This window comes from Mirounga angustirostris, unplaced genomic scaffold (genome assembly GCF_029215605.1).
Source record: "Mirounga angustirostris isolate CCGP_5_RB_7025 unplaced genomic scaffold, mMirAng1.0.hap1 SCAF_10, whole genome shotgun sequence".
Taxonomy (NCBI): Eukaryota; Metazoa; Chordata; class Mammalia; order Carnivora; family Phocidae; genus Mirounga; species Mirounga angustirostris.
The window spans coordinates 124,907,195-124,930,596 of NW_026991718.1; the positions used below are offsets into that span (position 1 = coordinate 124,907,195).

A 23,402-nucleotide genomic window follows, 5' to 3' on the forward strand; every position below is an offset into this window, starting at 1 on the left:
AAATAAAATCTTTAAAAATAAATAAGTTTAGACTTACATAACAGTTGCCAAGATAGTACAGAGAGTTCCCAGCTTCCCCTACAACTTACAAAATCACTGTGCGGTGGTCAAAACCAGGAAGCTGACTGTAGCTCTGTGCTTTAACTGAATGATGGACTTATCCAAAGACCACCGGTCTTTCTACAAACATCCATTTTCTGTTCCCAGGGTCCAAGCCAGGATCCCACGTTGGGTTTAGTGGTTGTGACTCTTCTGTGACAGCCCCTCCGTCTTTCATGACCTCGACCCCTTGTTGAACACTAGTTGGGTGTTTTGTTGAATGTCCCTGGGTTTAGGTCTGTCTGGTGTTTTCTCATAATTAGATCGAGGTTGTGCGTTTGGGGTTAGCAGACCACGCAGGCAATGTGTACCCTCCGTGCATCTTATCAGGGCTACGTGATGTCAGACTGTCTTATTACTAGCAGGGCTGACCTTGATCAACAGAGTCCCCACCCTGCAACCCCTTGGTTTAAATGCTTTCCTCATGTAAAAAGAGGGGAAAAGATAAAAACACAGAATGTTCTGCAGACCACACCGGCAGGGTTTCATCCACCCCTTGGGCTGACCTCAGCCATAGGATGTGCTCTGGAAATGTGAGCACCCCACCGAGTTTGAAGACAGGCTCAAAAGCACCCACTGGTGATGGTGGGAGTGGGGAAGAGTGACACCCAAATTCTGGGCCTTTGGAAACACTTTCAGCTACAGAGATTGGAAGAGCTGGCCGGAGAAGGGGAAATAAATCCAGCAGAGATGAAAGCCGAGGTCCGCAGCTGCTGGGTCCATCAACTCTTTAAAAGCAACGTGAGGTTTTAGGGCAAGGAGTGAATTATGGCCGTTAGGACCAAGGACAAGACGGCTTTGATCTGAACGTGGGAGATATCTTAAGGGAAGCTGTGGCCTTTGCGTGCGTCATTCCCACATCCTCCTGGGGTATTTCAGATGGGCCGCTTGGAATTTACAGGTCTGTGGAAAGAGCCTCACTGCTAATGGTAAACACTTGGAACGGGCAGCTTGGTGAGTAGAGAGGCAGAGTTGACATTCAGAGGGAATGAGCCTGGTACCCCTGCAAAGGTACCTGAGAATAATGTACCATTTTACGAGGCTCTTTGCCCATCAGTCGGACAGATGGAGGATTTGTATCTTATGAGGCACTCGAGGATTGCCGTGGGAGGTCATTCCGGTGAGCACTTGACCTCTCTATTTGAAAAAAGTATCAATTTGGAGAAGGTAACTTTAGAGCCCATACCGTAGCTTTTTAGGGCCACCCTGTCACAAACCAGATGTTGGCTTCTGCTAGCCCCAGGGCAGGGCCCTAGCCTGCAGCCGACTTCCCCTCGTTACTGAGCCCTGGCTGCTGGGCAGCTAGGCAACCATCTGCCACTGGGGAATCAGACCCCCATGCAACCAGGCCAGCATTTGGGGTGCATTGGGAGTGAATAGGGGGAGGAGAGGCATTTTCCGCTAGGCTAAGTCGAACACCTGCTGAAACTATTAGTAAACCCTCTGGTGGGGTGGGAATTCCCCAGCAGGATGGAGGGGGGAGAACACTGAGATGAAAACCAACAGACCCCAGAGTCAGACAGCCCCAGGTTCGAATCCCAGCTGTGCCATTTGCAGTCTCAGAGTTGTAAGCAGCAAGTTGCTTAACCTCTGTCTATGAGCTTCAGTCTTTCACATCTTGCAAATCTTTGCTCACATAAAGAGCCTTCTGTGACCACCCGCCAGTACCCGAGTTCCCTAGGTCCAACCAGTTTTACATGTTTATTCATTTTCAGCCCCTCCCCGCTAGGATGTGGGCTCCACGGAGGCGGTGTTTACCTTCTCTTGTCCATGGCTCTGTCCTTAGTGCTTAGGACAGACTGGCATATAGTAGGTGCTCAGTAAACAGAATGATTGATAAGGGATCACAGTAGAGCCTACTTGGTTCTGTTCTCCTTGTTGGGTGGGGGATAAACTAGGATAACCAGGGGAAGGGACTTAGCGGAGTTCCTGACACAGTATGGGCTCGATAATCAGAAACGATTATCCAGGGGCGCCTGGGGGGCTCAGTCATTAAGCGTCTGCCTTCGGCTCAGGTCACGATCCCAGGGTCCTGGGATCGAGCCCCGCATCGGGCTCCCTGCTCAGTGGGAAGCCTGCTTCTCCCTCTCCACTCCCCCTGCTTGTGTTCCCTCTCTTGCTGTCTGTCTCTGTCAAATAAATAAAATCTTTAAGAAAAAAAAAAAAAAAAGAAAGAAACGATTATCCAGGTCAGTTCATTTGCTCTGTTAATGTATTCATTCAATATGTAGTTATTGAATGTCTGTTAGATGCCAGGTCCTGTGCTAGAAGCTGGAAATAGTGCCCAAGAACAAGACAGACATTCTTTTTGTTTGTTTTGTCCAAAAATTTTTTTCAGAGAGCCGCGACATGCTTACTCTTCTAGAAACCAGGCACAAAGCAGCCAACAGAGTCCCAGCTCTCGTGAGCTGACGTCCTAGTGGGAATGAGATGAGCAGTAGATATGTTTCTAAATACATAGAGTGGCTTCAGGGGTGTGAATTCCAGCAGCACGAAACAACCACACCCGAGCGATGTGTAAGGTGCGGCCGGAGTGAGGGGACGCTGGGGAGTGGGCATGCTCCGGGGTGGCCGGGAAAGGTCACAGCCGAGCAGAGTCCTGGCTGACAAGAGGTAGCCCGCTGTGGGAGGGGTCAGGGCTTCCAGCTGTGGTGCCCAGTCTGACCGCATCAGCATCGCCGGGGAGAGTGTTAGACTTTCAGGTCTCACCCAGAACCTGCAGAATCTGCTTTCTAATGGGATCCCCAGGTAGTTGTATACACATTCGTGTTAGAGACACGCTGGGCTCTGAGCAGGTATTACAGGCAGAGGGACAAGTAAACGCAGACGTCCTAAAATGATGTCCCAGTGGCCAGGTGGCTGGAAGGAGGCAAAGGGGGGGTGGCGGTGTTGATTTGCTAGGGCTGCTGTAACAGAAACACCATAAACTGGGTGGTTGAAAACGACAGGACAGTATTCTCTTTACAGTTCTGGAAGTCCGAAGTCCAGACTCCAGCTCGCGCCAGGCTTGGTTCCTTCTGGAGGCTCAGGGGGAGAATCAGTTCGTTGCCTCTCTCCCAGCTCCCGGTGGTTGCCGGCAGTCCTTGGCTTGGAGGCCCATCGCTGCCCCCATCTTTACCTGGTGCTCCTCCCTCTGTGTCTGCCTCCAAACTTTTCTCTTTGTAAGAGGACACCTGTCCCTGGATGAGGCCCCACCCTGATCCAGCATGACCTCATCTTAACTTGATGCCATCTGCAAAGACCCTGTTTCCAAATAAGTCACATTCAAAGGTACTGGGGCGAGGGCTTGAATATATCTTTTGTGGGGGATACAAATCAACCCATCATAGGGCTGAAAGATGGGGCTCAGTGAGGTCAGAGAAGAGGCAGGTCACAGCAGGCCTGTGGACCCTGTGAAGGGAAACCAAGGACGCTGTGACAGAGCTGGAAAAGAGCTCTGGGAGACTGTGAGGATAGCGGATTGAGCCAGGGTCAGGGCAGATGAAGGAAAATCAGTGAGGAAGCTAGGCAGTCCCCAGGTAAAGAAACGGTAGAGGCATGGAGGTGGTGGAGGTAGAGAAAGGGGGACAGACTTACAGGGTTTTCAGAGGCCCTATGCACAGAAATCAGTGACAGTATTTGGATGGGTCAGAGGAGGAGGGGCACCGAGGATGATGATTCAGTCATCCATCTATTCTTGAGCAGACTTTTTTTTGCATATCTGGGCAGTGAAAACTGGGTGTGTTATCTCTTTGAGGAGGAGGGCAGTCATGAAAAGGCCTGGTGCTCTCATGGTGGCCAAGTGGCCGCAGTACCTCCTGCCTCTTTACCATGAGGCACATGGCAATGTCCTCTCATTCGGGTCTGCTTAGTTGAGATGCACACCCCTTAAGCAGTCTTTGTCATCAGGGGAGCATGATGCACTGATTGGTCCAGGCTGCCTCACATACTCCATCCCTGCCAAATTTCCATCAGGGCAGTAAGGTACGTCTAACCTCAGTGCTTTCCCTGGCACTAGATCAGTGAAAATCTCTCTCCATCAGGTGTAACTTGCCTCAGAAGCCCTGATCTTTATGGTTTACCACTCCGGACAATCCCTCCAGAGAAGATCCTTGGCAGTAAGAATAGTGCCCTTGGTCTTGGGATCCACTGTGACCCTCTGATCTGTTTCCGCCCCACTGAGCAAAGTCACATGGTCGGTCCTTCCCCATGTTGTATCAGATTATGTCACTCCTCTGCTGAAAACTCTCCATGTGAGGCTTCCCACTGCAGTCAGAAATAATGCCAGTGCCTCCCGGTGACCTCCCCGCAACCAAGCCCCGCATGATTCGGCCCCTCAAGACCTCTCTGACCTCATGACACATACTGCACCCCCATCTCTCCATTTCATGCACACTGGCCTTCTTTGCATTCCTCACACCTCGGGGCCTTTGCATTTTGCTGTTGCCCCCAACCTGCTCTTTCCCCAGATCCTCTCTGTGGCTGGCTCCTTCCCGTCCATTTAGCTTCTGCTCGGTTGCCACCTCCTCTAAGAAGCCCTCCAAATCTATCAATCCTCTGCATAACTGCCACGAACAAATAGCGACGTTTAGTCTAGAGTGTGCTCACAATTGCCACTTGCCTTTTCCCAGCTGGCACTGCGAGTTGGCTCTCTTTCCAGCCCGGCCCATGTGGATCCACATGTGGTCGCCTTTCCTCTGCGTATTGTTGCCCTTCTCGGCCCTCCTCCCCATCTCTGCCCGACATCACTCCTGCTCAGGCGGCAGGGATGCAGTGACAGGGCAGCCTGTCTGAAATGGCATTCTCAGGAATGCGGGTTGTTTTATTGCCAGTTAAATACGCTTTACGCTACCTGTGAATGAGGCCATTGTGACATTTAGCAACTGATTTGATTAAACACAGATGTGGGCTGGACTCCACGTGCAGCCAAGATGCAAGAGGACAGGCTCCGGGTGCGCATTTGGATTTTTTTTTTTTTAAGATTTTATTTATTTATTTGAGAGAGAGAGACACAGAGAGAGAGAGGGAACACAAGCAGGGGGAGTGGGAGAGGGAGAAGCAGGCTTCCCACCGAGCAGGGAGCCCGATGCGGGGCTCGATCCCAGGGCCCTGGGATCACGACCTGAGCCGAAGGCAGATGCTTAACGACTGAGCCACCCAGGTGCCCCGCATTTGGATTTTTTTAAGATGGCAAAATAGACTAGATGACTCAGTGCCAGCAAAACGGATATGGATGCCTCCCTCCCTGGCGTGTGGACCATGCATCCCTGTTGGTCTTAGAGCTGAAAGCTCAATCTACATCTCCCCAAATCCTTTGTTTTCATCTGGAATCTTCTGTTTGGCCTTACCCAAATTGTTGTTGTGTGTTTTTTAACCTTCCTCGGGTGTTTTTATTCTCACAAATATTTTTTTTAAATGGTGTATTGATGGAATACTAGCTAGCATTGTTGACATCTTGATGGTGATTATTAACACACAAAGAATAATGATCCCAGCTACCATTTATGGAATATCTACTCTGTAAATGGGCTCTGCCTTGTATATGCCGTTTCTTACAGAATCCTCATAATAAACCAAATAAACTGTTTAGTTCCATTTTCCAGCTGGGGAAACTGCAGCTTAGCACTTTCAACCAGTGTCTCTAGTCACAGGGCAAATAATCAATTATGCATGGATTCTCTGTTGTCTTCCCCCCCCACCCCCCACCCCCAGGCCCCATGATCCAAGACAGGACCTAGCTCTTTCTCAAAACAGAAATCGTAGCACACACTAGGCAGTCAGCAAATATTTATTGAACAAATGAGTGCCTGAATGAACACAGTAGGTCAAGGGCAGGACCAGAGCTTGCCAGGTCAAGCCAGGGCTTTGCCTTCATCACTTGGTATTCTGGGCAAAGAAAAGAAGCAGAGCCATCAACCTGGGGAGACCTGTGATTTGTCCCTTTCTGGACCCTGGGCCACGGATGGGGTACTTGACTGGGTCGGGCTCATTTCTCTCTACCTACTCGTGGCTTTTCCATTTTACGCATTATGTGCAGATAACTTTTTATATCAACCCCCGGTTACACACCCAGGTCTTTTCACTTGCTGTCCTGGTGTGTTTTCGACAATTTTAAACACTGGCATCAGTAAGATGAACAAGTACTTGTTTTTGAGTTCACCGTGGACCCGGGACAGTAGGTCCCTTGGCTGTAGGGAAAGAAGTCGTAAAGTGGATTCCAAAGCAAGAAACATCGATTAGGGGCTGCTTTTCCCTGGGATTATCTGCAAGGCTTTCTTTGCGCTGCTGGGGGTGACACGTCAAGCCTGTGGTGACAGGGACATTGGGTTGGCTGGAGAACCGAGGCAGGCAGTGACCTGTGTGATTTCCCACAGCGGTGAGAAGGCAGGGCCGCACGCTGGCTGGGCGCCAGGGCTTCGGGGTCAGGCCAACCCGGGCTTGAACCCTGCTCTGCCATTTCGTACTAGGACCGACTTCCTAGGGTTGTGGTCTAGATGAAGCAAGATACTGCTCGAACAATGACTAGCCCTGGGGAAGGAAGTGCTCAGTAAATGGAGGCCATTATTATTATTTTTTTATCATTTGTCTAAGCCCTAATGCCAGTAACTAAGAGGTTTCCAAGGGCTTGGGTTCAGTTAAAGCTGAGCTTAGCCCAAGAAAAGGAGGAGAGGTTTTCATGGTGACTATCACCATCTCCTTGGAAAGCAGAGGGAATCCAGAAGGCAAAAAGCCCAAGAAGGATGTGTAGAGTCACCGGTAATCAGAGAAACATGAATTAAAGATAACAGGGCAGATATCATGCTAGTCGTATTAGGATAGCAATACTTAACAAGGGGGGTTAGCCAGCCGTTGGTGGGGATGCAGGGGTGAGGGACCATCAGCACTGCTGGGGGGGAGCATGCACCTGCAGCCAGGAGCTCTCGCCTGGCCCTTAGGGAGACCAGGTCTTAGGACTTTGGGACCCAACCGTCCCACTCCTAGGGATACATCCCAAGGAGACTCACACACAGGCCCACAGGGGACGGTCCAAGGGTGTTTGTGCTGCGGTGGGCAGACATGGAGGTGTCCCGGGCACTGTCCCAGAGGAGGAGCAGGAGATACGGAGAACGCACACAAGGGAGGGCTGAGCAGTTGCTAGGACAACAGGGGAGCGGCGCCTCTAGCAATGTGGATGGAGCCCAAGGACTTAGTGGTGGGCAAAAAAAACCAGAGGAACCATATGGAATATAATGAAATGGAACAAACAGGATGTACCCACAGCAACATAGACGGGTCTTAAGAACTTCCTGATGAGTGAAAAAAACAAGAAATCATAGGAAATGTAACAAACAGAATTCACAAAAATGATGTACCTGCCCACAAAACACTGGTGAACTTGTGCAGGAACCCATAGAGATGGTGGGATGCACCTGAGACACGCTAGAATCATTGCCTGTGAAGTGACAGGGAAAGAAAGGAAACACATTTTTTAAAAAGAGAGGTCTTGGGTGCACTAGTGAGGAAAATGTGCCATGAACTTGAATTCACTCGACAGTTAGTACCCAGCATTTTGCAGGATGACAAAAGGGATGAGCTGATGTCCGCGACTGTCCACACAGGCTCCCTGACGTTGGTGGAGGCACAATTCCAGGGACATAAAGAATCCCTCTGTGTCTTCTGTAGAAGGTATAAATCTCGATGTGTAAGCTCAAGGGGGTAAAAAGAGGATCTGACTTTATTTTCAGCCTTTCAACATGATTTCTACTTTGAGCTACCATTCCCCTGGACGGGTCGGAAAGTTTCATTGTACTCTTTCAAGGCTTTCCTCAAATTCTCTGGAATTTTGGCCATGGTTCTGGCATCTTATCCCAAGCCAGTGTGTCATAGTGTCAGGGGTTTATCATCCTCCCTCACTGAGACCCAGGCTGCTGCCGACTTGTCCACCCTCTCCATCCGTGAGGCTCCTTCCCATCTGGGGCTCTTCATCACCGTGTCTTTGCCACACTGTGGGCACAGGAATGTTTCATTGTTCTGTCTTCCTAGACCAGAGGTCACAAACTGGAAACCCACAGGCCACATCCCCCGCAAATATGTTTTTGTTTGTTTTGGGTTTTTTTTTTTTAATCCCAACTAATTTATATCTGTTTCCTATATATAACATTGGGAAATTTCCATATATAAACGCAGATTTTTCACTTCTTTGGAAAAATCAGAAGCCCTGGCTACATTAGATTACACTTCCAGGGGACAGAGGTAAGTTGGAGCTGAGCAGCATTGTATCAGTCAGGAATGCTTTGGGCTGGTAGTAACAAAAAGCCCAACTAATGTTGGCTTAACCCATAATAACATTTATTGTGCATTTAGCAAGAAGTCTGACCCTAAGATTGGTTTGGCAGCTCATTTATATCTTCAAGGACCAGGTTCTTTTTATCCTTCCACTCCTTCAACCTCAGCGTGTGGGCCTTTTGCTTTTATGTTTGTAGCCTCGTGTCCCAAGATGGCTGCTGTAACTCCAGGCATTACATCTTCACATAATCCAGGGGAGGAACCGGCAGGGGAACAAAAGAAAAGTCTTTCCCAGAAGCCCCTTGGCCGGAACTAGATTACATAGCCATCTCAGAACTGCAAGGGAAACTGGGAAAGCAAGGAAAGTAACACACAAGGAGAAAGGAACTGGGAATGCCTGTGGGGAGCCAAACTGTGCATCCCAGGGGCACCTGGCTGGCTCAGTCGGTGTAGCATGTGACTCTTGATCTTGGGGTTGTAAGTTCGAGCCCATGTCAGGTGTAGAGATTAGTTAAAAATAAAATCTTTAGGGCGCCTGGGTGGCTCAGTTGGTTAAGCGACTGCCTTCAGCTCAGGTCATGATCCTGGAGTCCCTGGATCGAGTCCCGCATCGGGTTCCCTGCTCGGCAGGGAGCCTGCTTCTCCCTCTGACCCTCCCCCCTCTCATGTGCTCTCTGTCTCTCTCATTCTCTCTGTCTCAGATAAATAAATAAAATCTTTTAAAATAAATAAATAAATAAATAAATAAATAAATAAATAAATAAATAAATAAATAAATAAAATCTTTAAAAACAAAACAAAACAAAAAACTGCATATTCCAGTTTGCCGCAATCCCCACCACCCCCCATCGTTTCCCAACACTAATGCTGTGTGTCAGTTGCCATTTACCATCGTGGCTGCATCAGGCTCCTTCCCTCACCTCCGTCTCCTGTTGGGCCTGGAAGGTTCTGAGGACTGCCTATCTCAGACTCAGCACACACAGCCCCTTCCCATGGAGGGGAGGCTTGCTGCTTTCTCAGCACCTGTGTGTGGGAACAGAGAATCCCTCTGCCCCAGGACTCCCTGCTCATTGTCTTTTTCTTTCTCTGCCCACCCCCTTGCCTTCCCTCTTGCCCTACCCCATTTCTTTAGCCAGAAGAATCACCCATCCTCCCAAGAGAATCCTTCTTCCTTCATATTTCCTAAGCCATTTTGCCTACATCAACCTAATTCTTAGTTGGCCCACCAACTGGGGCCAGTCCACAAACTCACTGGCCTATGATAACATAAGTACAGAACTGAGAGTAAGAGAGAGAAACTTTCCCAGCAGTTAAAGACTAAATTCTGCCCCAGCCACCAGCCATGCAATCCGCAGCTCATCTCAGCACAGGATGTAGGGCCGTTTGGGGGTTGTGGTATCACGTGGTGAATTACATGCGGCGTGAGTTGCATGCTGGTTATGCAACCATGTCTTTGTTAAACACTAGTCCTTCCCTGACAGTTCGAGAAGCATTAGCCTGCAACTCAAATCCTCCCACACTCCAGGGCTTAAACTTTAGAACACAAGAGCTGGGATAACTCATTTCTGCTAATTCTTCTGCCCACCTGTGCAGGACCCAGGACCCTGATGGGACTGGAAGGAGAAGCCCCAGTTGCCCTGACATGCTTGCCTTCCTTCCCTCATCCCAGAATGGCTTGCCACCTCTCACTTGTGACTGTGTGGTGAGGAGTAGCAGGTGGAGGAAGGAAGAGTGAAACCAGATTGTGCCCCTCGGAGCACCGTGGGAGTGCTTTCCCCGCAGGGAAGTTGGGGAGAAGTATCCAGAGAGTGCACACCTCTCAGCACGTTCCCTAGTATCTCTCCATTAAACATCTCCACATCGATATGATTCCCAGTTGTCTCATCTGCTGTGAAAAGTCCTGCTGGCACATCGGGCTCCGGGTGCTCGGGGAGTTCTCCAGAATCCGGCGGGCGCTGCCACTTTTGCGCAGTGACCTCCGTGGTGGGGCTGACTGGAGGGCTCAGCAGAGAGGGGGGCTCAGCATCGTGGGCAGTACCGTGCAGTCAATATGCTCGCTTCCCAGTTTACATGGAGTGCGTCCCCCAGGGGCCCTGGCCCTGCTGACAGCAGTAATAAAGGAGGATGGACCTTTGCACACTGACAGCAGTTCAAAGACCCCAAATGCCACCCGCGTTGTATGTGGCCCCTGCACATGAGAGCTGCTTGGTGATCTCGGAAAGTGGCCCACTGTTGCCCAGGGGAGAGCCAGACCCAGCTTGTCTCTCCCACCTCACCCCCATTCCAAAGAGCCTTCTGCAGGGCATCTTGCAGCCTGGTTAAATGAAGCCATGATACTTCCAAAAAGGGAAAGAAGATGGGAAGGGAACGTGAGGTCGGTGTTGAAGAGGTAGGGACAGGCATGGTTCCCTGAACTCGGGGTGGGCACAAGGAATCCCAGAGATGCAGATATCACCTCTTCTCTCAAAGCCCAAGGAGCTTCCAGGAGTGTGGCAGAGGGAAGGGTCCTGAATTCTCTGGGCGTCCCCGTTCTCCTCCTTTGCTCTTGCCTGGGAGACCAGCTGTGGGATGGGGCTGGGAGGCAGTGAAAGCAGAAACTTTGTTTTGTTTTCAATGGAGATCCAATTCACATAACAGTAACCATTTTAGAGTGCATGGTTCTTCACAGTGTTGTGCGACCACCACCTCTATCTAGTTCCAAGACATTCTTATCACCCCAAAAGGAAACCCCATCACCCATGAGGCTGTCACTCCCAATTCGCCCCTGCTGCCAGCTCCCAGCATCACTAGTCTCCTTCGGTCTCTGTGGATTGGTCTGTTCTGAACATCTCATATAAAGGCAAATCAGACAGCATGTGGTCTTTGACATCTAACATTTTCCACTTAAAATGTTTCCAACGTTCATCCACGCTGTAGCGTGCGTCAGGACTCCATTCCTTTTTACAGCTGCGTAATCTTCCATCATATGCATTTGCCACATTCCGTTTATCCATTTATCAGCTGATGGACGTCGGGCGTGGTCTGCCTTTTGGCTGTTGTGAATAGTGCTGCTAGGAACGTTTGTGTACAGGTTTCTGTCTGAACCTCTGTTTTCAACTCTTTGGGGTGTGTACCCGGGAGGGGGATTGCTGGGTCACATGGTAATTCTGTGTGTACCTTTGTGAGGCATCCGCAAGCTCCCTTCCATGGCGGCTGCACGTCCTACACGCCTACCCACAGTGTGCAAGGTTTCCAATTTCTCCACATCCTCACCAACGCTTGTTATTTTCCATTTTGTGGGGGGGTTTTTTGTTTTGTTTTTTTATGGCCGACCTAGTAGACATGTAAGAGTAGATGTCCAGCAGCTCAGATGCTGTTGGACAAGCCAGGGAACTTTCCAGCACCGAGCTTCTGTAAACTACATAAGGAAGGTGGACAGCTGTGTTGAACAAGTCACTGCGCATAACAGTGTGCGATGGGATGGGAGGGGGCATCTTTACTAGGCACCGAGGCCCACCTCCAGATGCTGGATCACCCAGGATTTCACATGTTCACTGAGGTGAAGGACCGGGGGTTTCTCCTTCCTTTATTGTAAAATACAATAAAAATGAATCTCTAGAACTTGCATTCTGATTGGGGGCAATATCACCCAAAGGCAGCAAAAAATGGTTCTCAGAGTGGGGACAAAAACATCTTACTCTTTTTGTGTGAAGCGCAAGTATACATAAATACCTAAACAGATACGCAATTATCTATAATATTAGAATTTCACAGGAGAAGGGGTAAGTAGAGGAAAAATATCAAAAAGGATGGGGCAATCATGAAAAAAAAGATGGAAAAACAATGAAATTTTTAAAAATTTCTTTCTTTTTTTTTTTGAGATTTTATTTATTTGACAGAGAGAGAGCACACAAGCGGGGGGAGCGGCAGGCAGAGGGAGAGGGAGAAGCAGGCTCCCCGCTGAGCTGGGAGCCCGATGCGGGACTCGATCCTGGGACTCCAGGATCATGACCTGAGCCAAAGGCAGACGCTTAACTGACTGAGCCACCCAGGTGCCCCAACAATGAAAATTTTTAAGACACTAATTACAAGTCCTGATTTTTAGTATCAGATTCAGCAGACAAGAGACGTTCCTACACACCATCTCCCAATGTCTATACTCACGTCATTTAGAACAGTTTGCAGGCAGGTTCCAGCCCACAGTCCACAGCTCAGTGCTGTGTAATGCATCACTGCATTTGGATCTGGAATTATCTTTTTTTTTTATTAAAGATTTTTATTTATTTATTTGAGACAGAGAGAATGAGAGAGACAGAGAGCACATGAGAGGGGGGAGGGTCAGAGGGAGAAGCAGGCTCCCCGCCGAGCAGGGAGCCTGATGTGGGACTCGATCCCGGGACTCCAGGATCATGACCTGAGCCGAAGGCAGTCGCTTAACCAACTGAGCCACCCAGGCGCCCTGGATCTGGAATTATCTTAACTCTTTGTGTGTCTATCCACTTGATTGTGTTCTGTCTCCTCCCTAAATGTGAGCATCAACCCCTTACTCACTGCCGTATCCACAACAGTACCTGACATGGTGATACATTTCACTAGGAAATGTATTGTCAAATAAATGGATAAATACCCACTTGAAAATTATTTTGCTGATATGGTGGCTCTGGTCTGCAAATGTGGCAGGGGTCCCAGCCATGTGATCCAAGATGACCATATTTCGCAGGGAAAGGGAGGCCTCACCCTTGCCCTCTAAGGGCATACTCAGGAAATTGCACACATTAACTTACTACCCTCCCCTTGACTAGAACTCATCCCACGGCCACACCCTCCACAAGGAAAGCTGGGGAAAATAGTGTTTATTCTAATCAGGCATGTGCCCAGCTTAAAAGCAGAGGTTCTGTTGACACGAGACAGAAGGGGTGAATGGATATCAGGGGACCCCTAGCAGGACCTGCACCGTCACCTTAAGAGAGGACTTTTTCCTCATCTTACCTTTGCCTTCCCCAGCCCTCCTGTGGGCCCTCCACCAGCTGGATGGAGGCAAGAGGTCGGTGTTAAACATTCCAGCTCAAGGCGGTCCATTTGGAAAACCCTCCAGAGACCACATGTTGTGGCACAAGATATCTGGGGCCACGTGCCCCCATCCTCCCGGGTCCTCAGGCATGGGATGGATGTCTCCCTGCAGGGGCCTGGGACTGCCCTCGGCACACTGCAGTTTGTTCAGCTGTCCATTCTTCGGATGCCCCTGGGTCACAGAACGAAAACAAACAAGAGGCTCTTTGGGAGAAAGAATACCAAGGGACCAGACTGTGGCCTGTTTGTTTTTAAACCTGTCCAAAGTTGTCATTCAGAAGGTTGACACAAAAGAAAAGAGAAATCAGAACAGAAAACACTGTGGCCAAGACTCTTCAGAGGGCAGGTGTGTTTCTAAGCTTTAGCAGGTAGGGTCATCATGGTAACCATGGCCCCCAAAATGGTTTAGAATGGAACAGGCTGGCCTAGAGCTCCTCTGGACCTGTCTGAACAGGCCATTGAGGACAGAATGGGATCTCAGCGTGCCACACCATTGTGGACAAATTCTGTGGGTTCTGGTCCTTGGACAAGCCTCCCTGTGTTGGAGATCAGGTGAGGATGCCCAGGTGTGGCCATGTTCCTGGTCCTTCCTCTCTTCCCCTGGCTGGCTCCAACTCATCCTTCAGAGATCAGTTTAGGTGTCACTTCTTCCGGGAAGCCTTCCCTGGCCCCACCTCTCCCCAGCAGGCATTACAGAACCCGTCTGGGTGCGCAGCACAGAATCCTCCTCACCCCTGGGTGTGGGTATAGTTTATTTTGTAGATTTGACTTTGGGGCCATTTCAATATTTTTAGATAATTACAAAACACATTTGAAAACTCCTAAAATTCGATAGCAAACTTTTATAGACCTAACTGCATATTGAGTTGGTTGGTATAACCATACAGAAAGGAGGCTTTATTTACCCATATTTTTACTTTTTTCTTTCTCCCTCCTGATGTTCCAAGAGTCCTTTTTAAAATTTCCTGTCTGTGTCAAGAACTTCCTATACTCATCTTCTCAGAGTATGTCTGCTGTGACAGATTTTCTAAGTTTTTTCTTCATTTGAGAATGTCTTGATTTTCCCTTTATTCCTGAAGGATATTTTCTCAGGATGCAGGATTCTGGGTTGAAAAACGTGTCACTCCTTCTGGCCAACAGAAATCAACGAGCTTATTCTAAAGTTGATGTGTAAATGCTAAGTTTATACATAGAAGCCAAAACAATCTTGAAAAAGAAGAACAAAAGGAAAACTTACGCTACCTCATTCCAGAACTTACTATAAAGCTACAGTAATCAGGTCAGGATGGAATTGGTATAGGCTAGATACATCAGTGGAACAGAGTCCAGAAATAAACTCTCATATTGTCACTTAATTTTTGGCAAAGGTGCCAAGAATAAACTTTTTATAGGGGTGCTGGAACAATTGGGTATCCATATGCAAAAGATTCATTTAGACCCTTACCTCATACCATACACACAAAATTCACTTACATTAGATCATAGAGCTAAAACTATAAAATTTCTGGAAGAAAACATAAGAAAGAATATGACCTTGGGTTAATCAGTGAAAGCAAGATCCATAAGGAGGATATTGATTTAAAAAAAAAAAAAAAAAAAAAAACAGCTTCTGCCCTTCAAAAGACACCATAAAGAAAATGAAAGGACAAGCTACCGACTTGGGGGTAATATTTGCACATCGTGTATCTGATAAAGGACTTGTGTCCAGAGTATACAAGAAACTCTTACAACTAAATTTTAAGAGGACATACCTAACTTTCTTTTTAATGGGCAAAAGATTTGAATAGATATTCATCTAAAAAGATACATGAATGGCTGATAAGCACATAAAAAGATGCCCGACATGGTTAATCACTGGACAAACACTATCTAAAACCACAAGGAAATACCACTGCATACCTACTAGAAGGCTATGATCAAAAAGACTGAAAATGCCAAGTGCTGAAGAAGCTGGAAATCTCATACACTGCTAGTAGGTTTGTGAAATGGTACAGTCACTTGGAAGACACTTTGGCCATGTTTTTGAAAAGTAAAACATACTCAAAAAAAAAAGAAAAAGAAACTAAAACATTCTCTTGCCACATGATTTCCACAATCCTGCTCCTTGGGATCTGCCCAAGGGGAATGAAAACATACATCCACACAAGGACTCATATGCAAATGTTTAGAGCCTCTTTATCTGGAATAGCCCCAAATTGGATGTGGTACATTTACACACACAGTACTATCCAGCAATGAAAAGGAATGAACTGCTGATCCACACTACGACATGGAGTAGCACTGCAGCCTTATGCGGAGGGAAGGAGGCCAGATACAAGTACATATTGTCTGATCCCGTTTCTGTGAAATTTCTAGAAAAGGCAGAACTCTAGAATCAGCAGTGGGTCAGCTGCCTGATGCTGGGGATGGGGGTGGGGGTTGACTGCAGAGGGGCATCAGGGAACTTTGGGGGTGATGGAAATGTTCTAAAACTGCATTGTGGTCACGGGTGCACAGTTATACCGACTTACTTTAAAAATTATCCAACTGATCCCAGTGGAGGAATGTTATAGGATGTAAGTTATAACCCCCAAAAGAACAGTTTGTAAAACAGCAACAGCAGCACCATAGAGAGGTGTTGAAAACTCAAGTCAGACTGCCGGGTTCCAGCCCCAGCAGTTGTCACCCACTCTCTGTGCTGCCTTGGGCGCGTCACTTAACTTCTCCGGGCCTCAGTTTGTCCAGAAAGAGCTCAGAATGGCACCTGACACACACAAATTCACCATGGCTGTTCCTGTGGCCACCCTCTTCCCTCTCTGGGCTCCTGCCTCATTGGCCTTTCCTCTCTTTCTCTAACCTGCCAAGCGAATCCCTGCTTTAGGATCTGTGTGCTCAGTTAGTGAACGCTCCTCCCCCAGGTTGTGTCCATCACTGAAACGTCTCAGCTCCAGTGTCACCTCAGAGAGGCCTTGCCTGGCCACCCTGTCTTCAGTGACACCCCATTCACCACTCACTTATTCATTCAGTAAATCGCATTTACTAGTAGTAATAGAAGTATCATTTTTATTCCCATTTTATAGATGGGGGCAACTGATGCTCAGAGGGCAAAAGTCCTTTTGTGCATTTATTCAGTTTACCACCATTCAGTTTATTCATTTACCACCTCGCACCCCTTAGAATGACTACTGACAGAAAAAGAAAGAAAAGGAAGGAAGGGAGGGAGGAAGGAAGGAAAGAAAGTGTTGATGAGGATGTGGAGAATTTGGAACCCTGTGCACTGTTGGTGGGAATATAAAATGATGGAACGCTATAGACAACAGTAGGTGGTTCCTCAAAAAATTAAAAATCAAATTATCATATCCAGTTATTGGGTATGTACCCAAAAGAATTGAAAGCAGGGTCTGAAAGAGGCATTTTTACCCCCATGTATTCATGATAGCCAAAAAATGGAAGCAATCCGAGTGTCCACCGACAGATGAATGGCTAAACAAAATGGTATATGGTACGATGGGATGTCATTCTGGGCACCTGCCACAACGATGGACGATCCTTGAAGACGTGATGCTAAATGAAATAAGCCAGTCACAAAAGCACAAATGCTACATGATTCCACTTGTGTGTTGTTCCTAGAGCTGTCACAGTCATAGAGAAGGTAGAATTGGGGGGGCCAGGGGCTGAGGGAGGGGAGGAGTGGGGATTTAGTATTTAATGGGGACACAGTCTTAGTTTTGCAAGATGAAATGAGTTCTGGGCATGGATGGTCGTGAAGGTCGCACAACAATGTGAATGTAGCAAATGCCACTCAGCTGTACACTTAGAAATAGTTAAAATGGTAAACTGCATGTCATGTACACTTACACAATTTTTTAAATAAATATTTTTTGTGAGCGTAATTATTGAGAGCCAGAATCTGTATTGCATGCACTGTCTCTTTTATTGCTTACCACAATCCTTTGATGGAGGAGTTACTTATTTTTATTCATTAATTGACAGAACTGAGCATCAGAGAGATTTGGTAACTTGCCGAGGTCACGGGTTCCATCCCCATCTGTCTGCCCTCAAAGAGCCCACCTGTCTGCCACATCTTTTTCCTCCACGTCCCTCTCTGACTGTAAGAAACCTCATCTGTACCCATTCCTCCTTCTGCAGGCACGGCGGGGATCTACCAAGGAGCAAATGGCCTGACCAATGCGGCCGGATTCGGAAGTGTGCACCAGGTAGACGTCGCTCCCCACCACTTGTATTCCCTTTCCTTAAACAGCCACCTTAAATCAGGGCACCCCGAGAGTCCACAACCCCCACCACAAATGCAGTCTCTTATTCCCTGGGTTTAGATACCGCAGGAGTCAGATTGTGCAAAAGGCCATCCGAAAGACACAGAGTAGAGACAGAGAAATTGGAATCACTAGTAGATTTCCAAGATGATGTAGGCGATATTACGTCTTGACCTGAGCCCGTGATGCCCAGTGACTGTTGAATCTAGAATGTATGAATGCAAATGCATGTGCTCTCTTGACCTTCTCAAGCGTGAGAATCCATCATCTTCACTTCTGCATTCCAGTGCCAAGTGCCCAGCACACAGTGGGGGCTTTATAAATGCTTGTTAAATCACACCGGGTCAACCCTGTGAAGATGAACACCGGCCAATAGTTTGATTGTCTTGTTTTCACTTAGAGATTAAGAATGAGAGTGGGAGCTCTGTCCTATTTGTGCACCTCTTCTATTAAGTCTAGAATTATTTCAGAACAAAAGGCTAACATGCTTTCAGGCTAGCCTTAAAACAAAACTACACAGAGTAGGTTGGCTTTATGGAATATTTAACATTTAAATATGAGGAATGCACTATTTCTTCTTCAGTGAGCTGAAGAATCTAAATGATTTAAACCTTGGAAGATTGGGAGATGGTGTCTGTATTTCTGTATTATTTCCAGTATACTGTGTACATGGATAAAATACCCATAAATACAACAGTCCTTTTTAAGGTGTGGTTCTTCACTCTGGGTGTCTGCCCATTTCACCAAGAGGAGCTTGTCAAAAACGGAGATTCTCTCAATGCCACCTCCAGAAATTCTGATTCTGTAGGGCTGGGGTGGGGTCCAGGAAGCTGAACTTCCCGTAAGTTTTCACAGAGTTGAGAAGCATCAGTTTATGGTGCTGGTGGGGCAGAATATTTGAAACAATGATTTGTTTGGAATATATGAAACAGTGGTGTGGGAGAGCTGGAATATCTGGCTGGTTTAAGCAAAGCTTGATCAAAAGGGGACTGGCATTCTTTGATTTTATCTCTGAGACTTCCTCATAGAAGATTCTGATCCCTAATGCTGTATATAGGTGCTGCTGTATTTGTATCCCTTGTGCACTTAAAATGTCACCTAGTCTCCTGGGTATGTGTGTATGTGGTCCTTATCACTCATTCATTGGTTCATTGATTTATCTAGTATTTATTGAGCTCCCCTGTGTGCCCGGCACTGTTCCAGGTGCTAGGGATATAACAGCAATCAAGACAGACACTGACAGAGCCACACCCACATCCCTCAGGGGGCACCTGCTGACCTCTGCATCCCAGGGCTCGAGGGTGTTCCCTAGGACCAGAGCACAGGGCAGGAGGAACGTGCCAGGGAATGAAGACCACTGGGAGCAGCTCTCAAAAAACCCTGGCTGGAGTTGGTGGATGAAGAGCCCAGCTCCCTTGCCCCTGGGAGAGATCATTCTGAGGGTGTGTTTTAAAACATCCCAGTGTTTTCCAGGGGAATTCCCTCCAGTTCCCACTTAAAAGCCCCCTCGCTAGCGTTGGTGGTATAGTGGTGAGCATAGCTGCCTCCCACTTAAAAGCCCCCAGATGGGCTGCTTTTCCTTCTTCCCTTTCCTGTCTCACTTCCCCATTCCCCCAACTGGTGTCTTGTTCACCTCCCAAATACTTGCACTTGCATCCTTGTCTCAGGGTTTGCATCTGGGGCAAGTCCCTGCCCTCATGGAGCTTTTATTCTAGTGGGAGAGATGGAGACAGACACAGGAGAACCCACCCCATAAGGCCCCTTGCCCCTGTCAGCCTGTGACTGGGTGGACGGAAGGCCCATGGCCAGACAGGCTTCCTCACTCAGCGCCTTGTGTGTGTTTCCCTTTCCAGGACTATCCTTCCTACCCCGGCTTCCCTCAGAGCCAGTATTCCCAGTATTACAGCTCATCCTACAGCCCTCCTTACGTCCCGGCCAGCAGCATCTGCCCTTCTCCCCTCTCCACATCCACCTATGTCCTCCAGGAGGCATCTCACAGCGTCCCCAACCAGAGTTCTGAGTTGCTTGGTGGTAAGTACAGTCGCTGTCCTGTGGTTATTGGTGGCTGTAATCTGAGCTCTCATAGGAAGGATGGACTGGACATGGGTCCCAGTTGTAATGAACTGGTCACCCAAGAGCTAAATCCAGTCCTCGTATATATTTTGTTGGCCTTTCTGTGTGTGTGTGTGTGTGTGTCTTTAATTGTACCCATGTTTAAAATTTTTACCTAAAAATTCTAATTTATGCTTTCCCTTAAAAGTAGATCTGGTCTTCTCTTTTTTTTTTTTTTAAAGATTTTATTTATTTATTTGAGAGTGAGAGAGAGAGAATGAGAGAGGGAACACAAGAGCGGATAGGGTCAGAGGGAGAAGCAGACTCCCTGCTGAGCAGGGAGCCTGATGCGGGACTCGATCCCGGGACTCCAGGATCATGACCTGAGCCAAAGGCAGTCGCTTAATCAACTGAGCCACCCAGGCGCCCCAATCTGGTCTTCTCTTGAAAGCAAATCTGGACCTGATCACTTAGGTCTACCTTCCTAAGTGAGGACACTTGGCTGGCTGAGTAATATCTGCCCCATTCAGACAGGGCACACACAATTCCACATCTGGCCAATGTACTTCAGGTTCATTACCTGCCTGGCCCATGTGGACGCTGGAGTTGGTGAGCCCTAGTCCTCAAAGAAGGGAAAGTAGTATTTGTTGCCCATCTGAGATGTGCCAAGCACATATCTGTGTTATCTTCTCATTTCACTTATTTATATATTGATTAAACAAATATTTATAAAGCACCTGCTGTTGTCCAGGTACTCCTTAGTTTGGGAAATAAAATATAGTATAACAGAGACATGATTCTTGCAGACAGGAATCAAATAATCACATAAATACAGAATTACAGACTGTGATAAGGAAAGTCACGATCCTCACAAAAACTGGTTTTCAGGTACCCCCTCTTTTCCAGATAAGAACAATGAAGATCAGAGTGGTAAGTAGCTTGCTAGCGATTGGTGGAACTGGGATTTGAACACAGGCCTGTTGGGCACCATAACCAGCACTCCTGGATATTCAGTAGTCACACATAGCTGAGATTATGTTATCTAAAACCCATTTGCGTAAATACGTCAAATAAACATGTGCTTGTAAATTAAAAAAAAAAAAAAAACCCATTTGAGAACAGAAGGACGGTGACCATTAGACCCTGGTTCTCTCATCGAGAATTCTAGAATCTTTTAAAAAATCTTCATATATGTACGTTTTCAATAGCGCATCAGCTTCAGAAATCCTTTTATTGCGGTGCCTGGGTGGCTCAGTCGGTTAAGCGTCTGCCTTCGGTTCAAGTCATGATCCCAGGGTCCTGGGATCAAACCCTGTGCTAGGCTCCCTGCTCAGTGGGGAGTCTGCTTCTCCTTCTCCCTCTGCCCCTCCCCCGCTTGTGTGCTCTCTCTCTCTCTCTCAAATAAATAAATAAAATCTTTTAAAAAAAAGAATCCCTTTTATTAGGACTTTCTGGCTTCAAAAGATAGAAGATGCAACTCCAACTGGTTTAAGCAAAAAAAGTAATTTTTTAAAGATTTATTTATTTTAGAGAGAGAGCGCACACACAAATGGGGGGAACGGTAGAGGGAGAGAGAATCTCAAGCAGATTCCATGCTGAGTGAGGAGCCTAACATAGGTCTCCATCTCATGACCCTGAGATCCTGACCTGAGCCCAAAACAAGAGTCGGACACTCAACCAACTGAGCCACCCACACACCCCCAAAAAAGGAATTTTTAAGCATATATAATCAAGATGTATAGGGATTCAAGGCTGGGTCCAGGGGGTTCAGATGATAATTTGGGGCCTCAGTCTCTTTCTTCCTCTGGCTCTGCATTTTCTTGGGTTCATTTCCCTCTCAAGCAGGCTTTCCCATTATGGTGGCAAAGATGGTCACCAGCTGCTCCAGGATTCAGTCCTTCCTGCTTATCTACCCCTCAGAGAGAGTTCCTCCTTCCTAACAGTCCCTGCAGAGGTCCCAGGTAACGCTTCTATTGGCCCAGCTTAGGTCACATACCTATCCTCACACCAGTCTCTGTGGCAGTGGACGGAATTCTGGGATGGGGCAGCAGACCTGGGTCTCATACTCACAGCAGAAGCTAGAGTTGGTTCATCCCCACCCAGACCACATGGACTGAGTGAGGGAGAAGTGTTTTCCCAAAGAAACCCAGAGCACACCACCCAGGGGAAGACTGTAGAGACACTGGGTGGGCCAAAGTAACAGGTATCCACAACCCAGGGAACTCACCTAGATTAGGATCAACATGTAGGAGAGTCCATGTCCTGACCCCTGGATGGTATACATCCCTATGCAACTAACTCACCAGCCTATGGATTCATTCTTTCCTTCCATAGATCTGCTATGCATATGTCTTCTCTTGTATGAGATGGTTTAGGCTTATTATCATTAAATGACAGCAATAAATTAGAATGCCCAAATGTAATGTAGATATCCTTGCATTTTGTTCTATTTTCTTTTCAGTGGGTTTTTCAGAACCCACTGATACTCTGGGGCTTGTAGAAGCTAAGCTAACATGACAGTGTGTGGACATTCATTCCATACTACTGGTTGACAGTTAGAAAAAGAACAGTTGAGACTAACTTCTTCTGTTCCTGGGATTCTTGGTACAGCTATTGCTTTTAGCCCTTGTGTTTTCCATCACTGGGGACAAGTTAATTATCCTTGGTTTGGTGGCAAATGGGGATAACATGGCCAGATATTTCTAAGTCAGTTTTTTTTAAGTAGGTTCCATGTCCAGAGTGGAGCCCAGTGCAGGGCTTGAACTCATGACCCTGATATCAAGACTTGAGCTGAGATCAAGAGTCAGATGCTTAACAAACTGAGCCACCCAGGCGCCCCTTTTAAGTCAATTTTTAAGGAAGTTTAGGGCTTGAACATTGATTTTTGTCATTGTGATTTCATCACAGTATTTAATGAATGCATGGTACCTAGGTAACAACTTCCAAATTGCTTTCTTTGAAGGGTATGAAATTTAACAAACTTTTCTTTATCTCATAGTACTAAATTATCTTTGACCATCCTGGTTTTCAGAGTGTGGCCACTCCAACTGACTTTAGAGAGGAGATATAAGCAGGAAATCCTTAAGTAGATGCCACTGTCTATGTATAATTTGGAACTAGATTCCAAATCTTACTTCCCAAGAGTTTGGGGTATGTGGGAAGGTTATCTTTGTTCCCCATCAAGAGCAAACATAAAGGCTCATTGTATCTCTTTGAAACTTTTCTTTACTGTTTCCCCCTGTTCTTCCTTTATCCCTTGGTCTAAGGTTCAACAATAAGTGGTTGAGATGGTTTTTACTGTGTGTCTAACAAGCTCACATAAAATCTAATGACATAAATAGTTGTCAGCTGTAACCGAGGTCTCTTGCTTCTTTTCCCCAGTGTCTGTTATAAAGGAAGGTCATGTAAGCATGCATGTGTGCATATGCATGTGCGCATGCACACACACACACACACACACACACTCTCTCTCTCTCTCTCTCTCTCTTAAAATTTCCCATAAAAACTCCACTTTTGAAATTATCCAGGATCTCCTTGAGTGGTTGGTTCCAAATTCCAGAGCCTCAGGAGGGTTATATATTACCAACAGATCACGCTCCCTCTCTGCATTGCCTGGATAGAGTATCCTGATGCTCTTCTCCACCCCAGCCTCCAGCCCAGCCTGCATTGATATGCATTAGCAGTTATACGAAGTCCCAACAATTT

The 23,402-nt window shown here is 47.2% G+C and overlaps 1 protein-coding gene across 1 annotated transcript in view; it reads left to right on the forward strand.

The window, feature by feature from the left end:
- EYA2 (EYA transcriptional coactivator and phosphatase 2) overlaps positions 1 to 23,402 on the forward strand; it is a 267,958-nt gene that overhangs the window by 146,810 nt on the left and 97,746 nt on the right. Inside the window, exons 6-7 of the mRNA XM_064573294.1 lie at positions 17,521 to 17,588; positions 19,499 to 19,676. Coding sequence (XP_064429364.1) covers positions 17,521 to 17,588; positions 19,499 to 19,676 — 246 coding nt within the window. The remainder of the gene's footprint in view (positions 1 to 17,520; positions 17,589 to 19,498; positions 19,677 to 23,402) is intronic.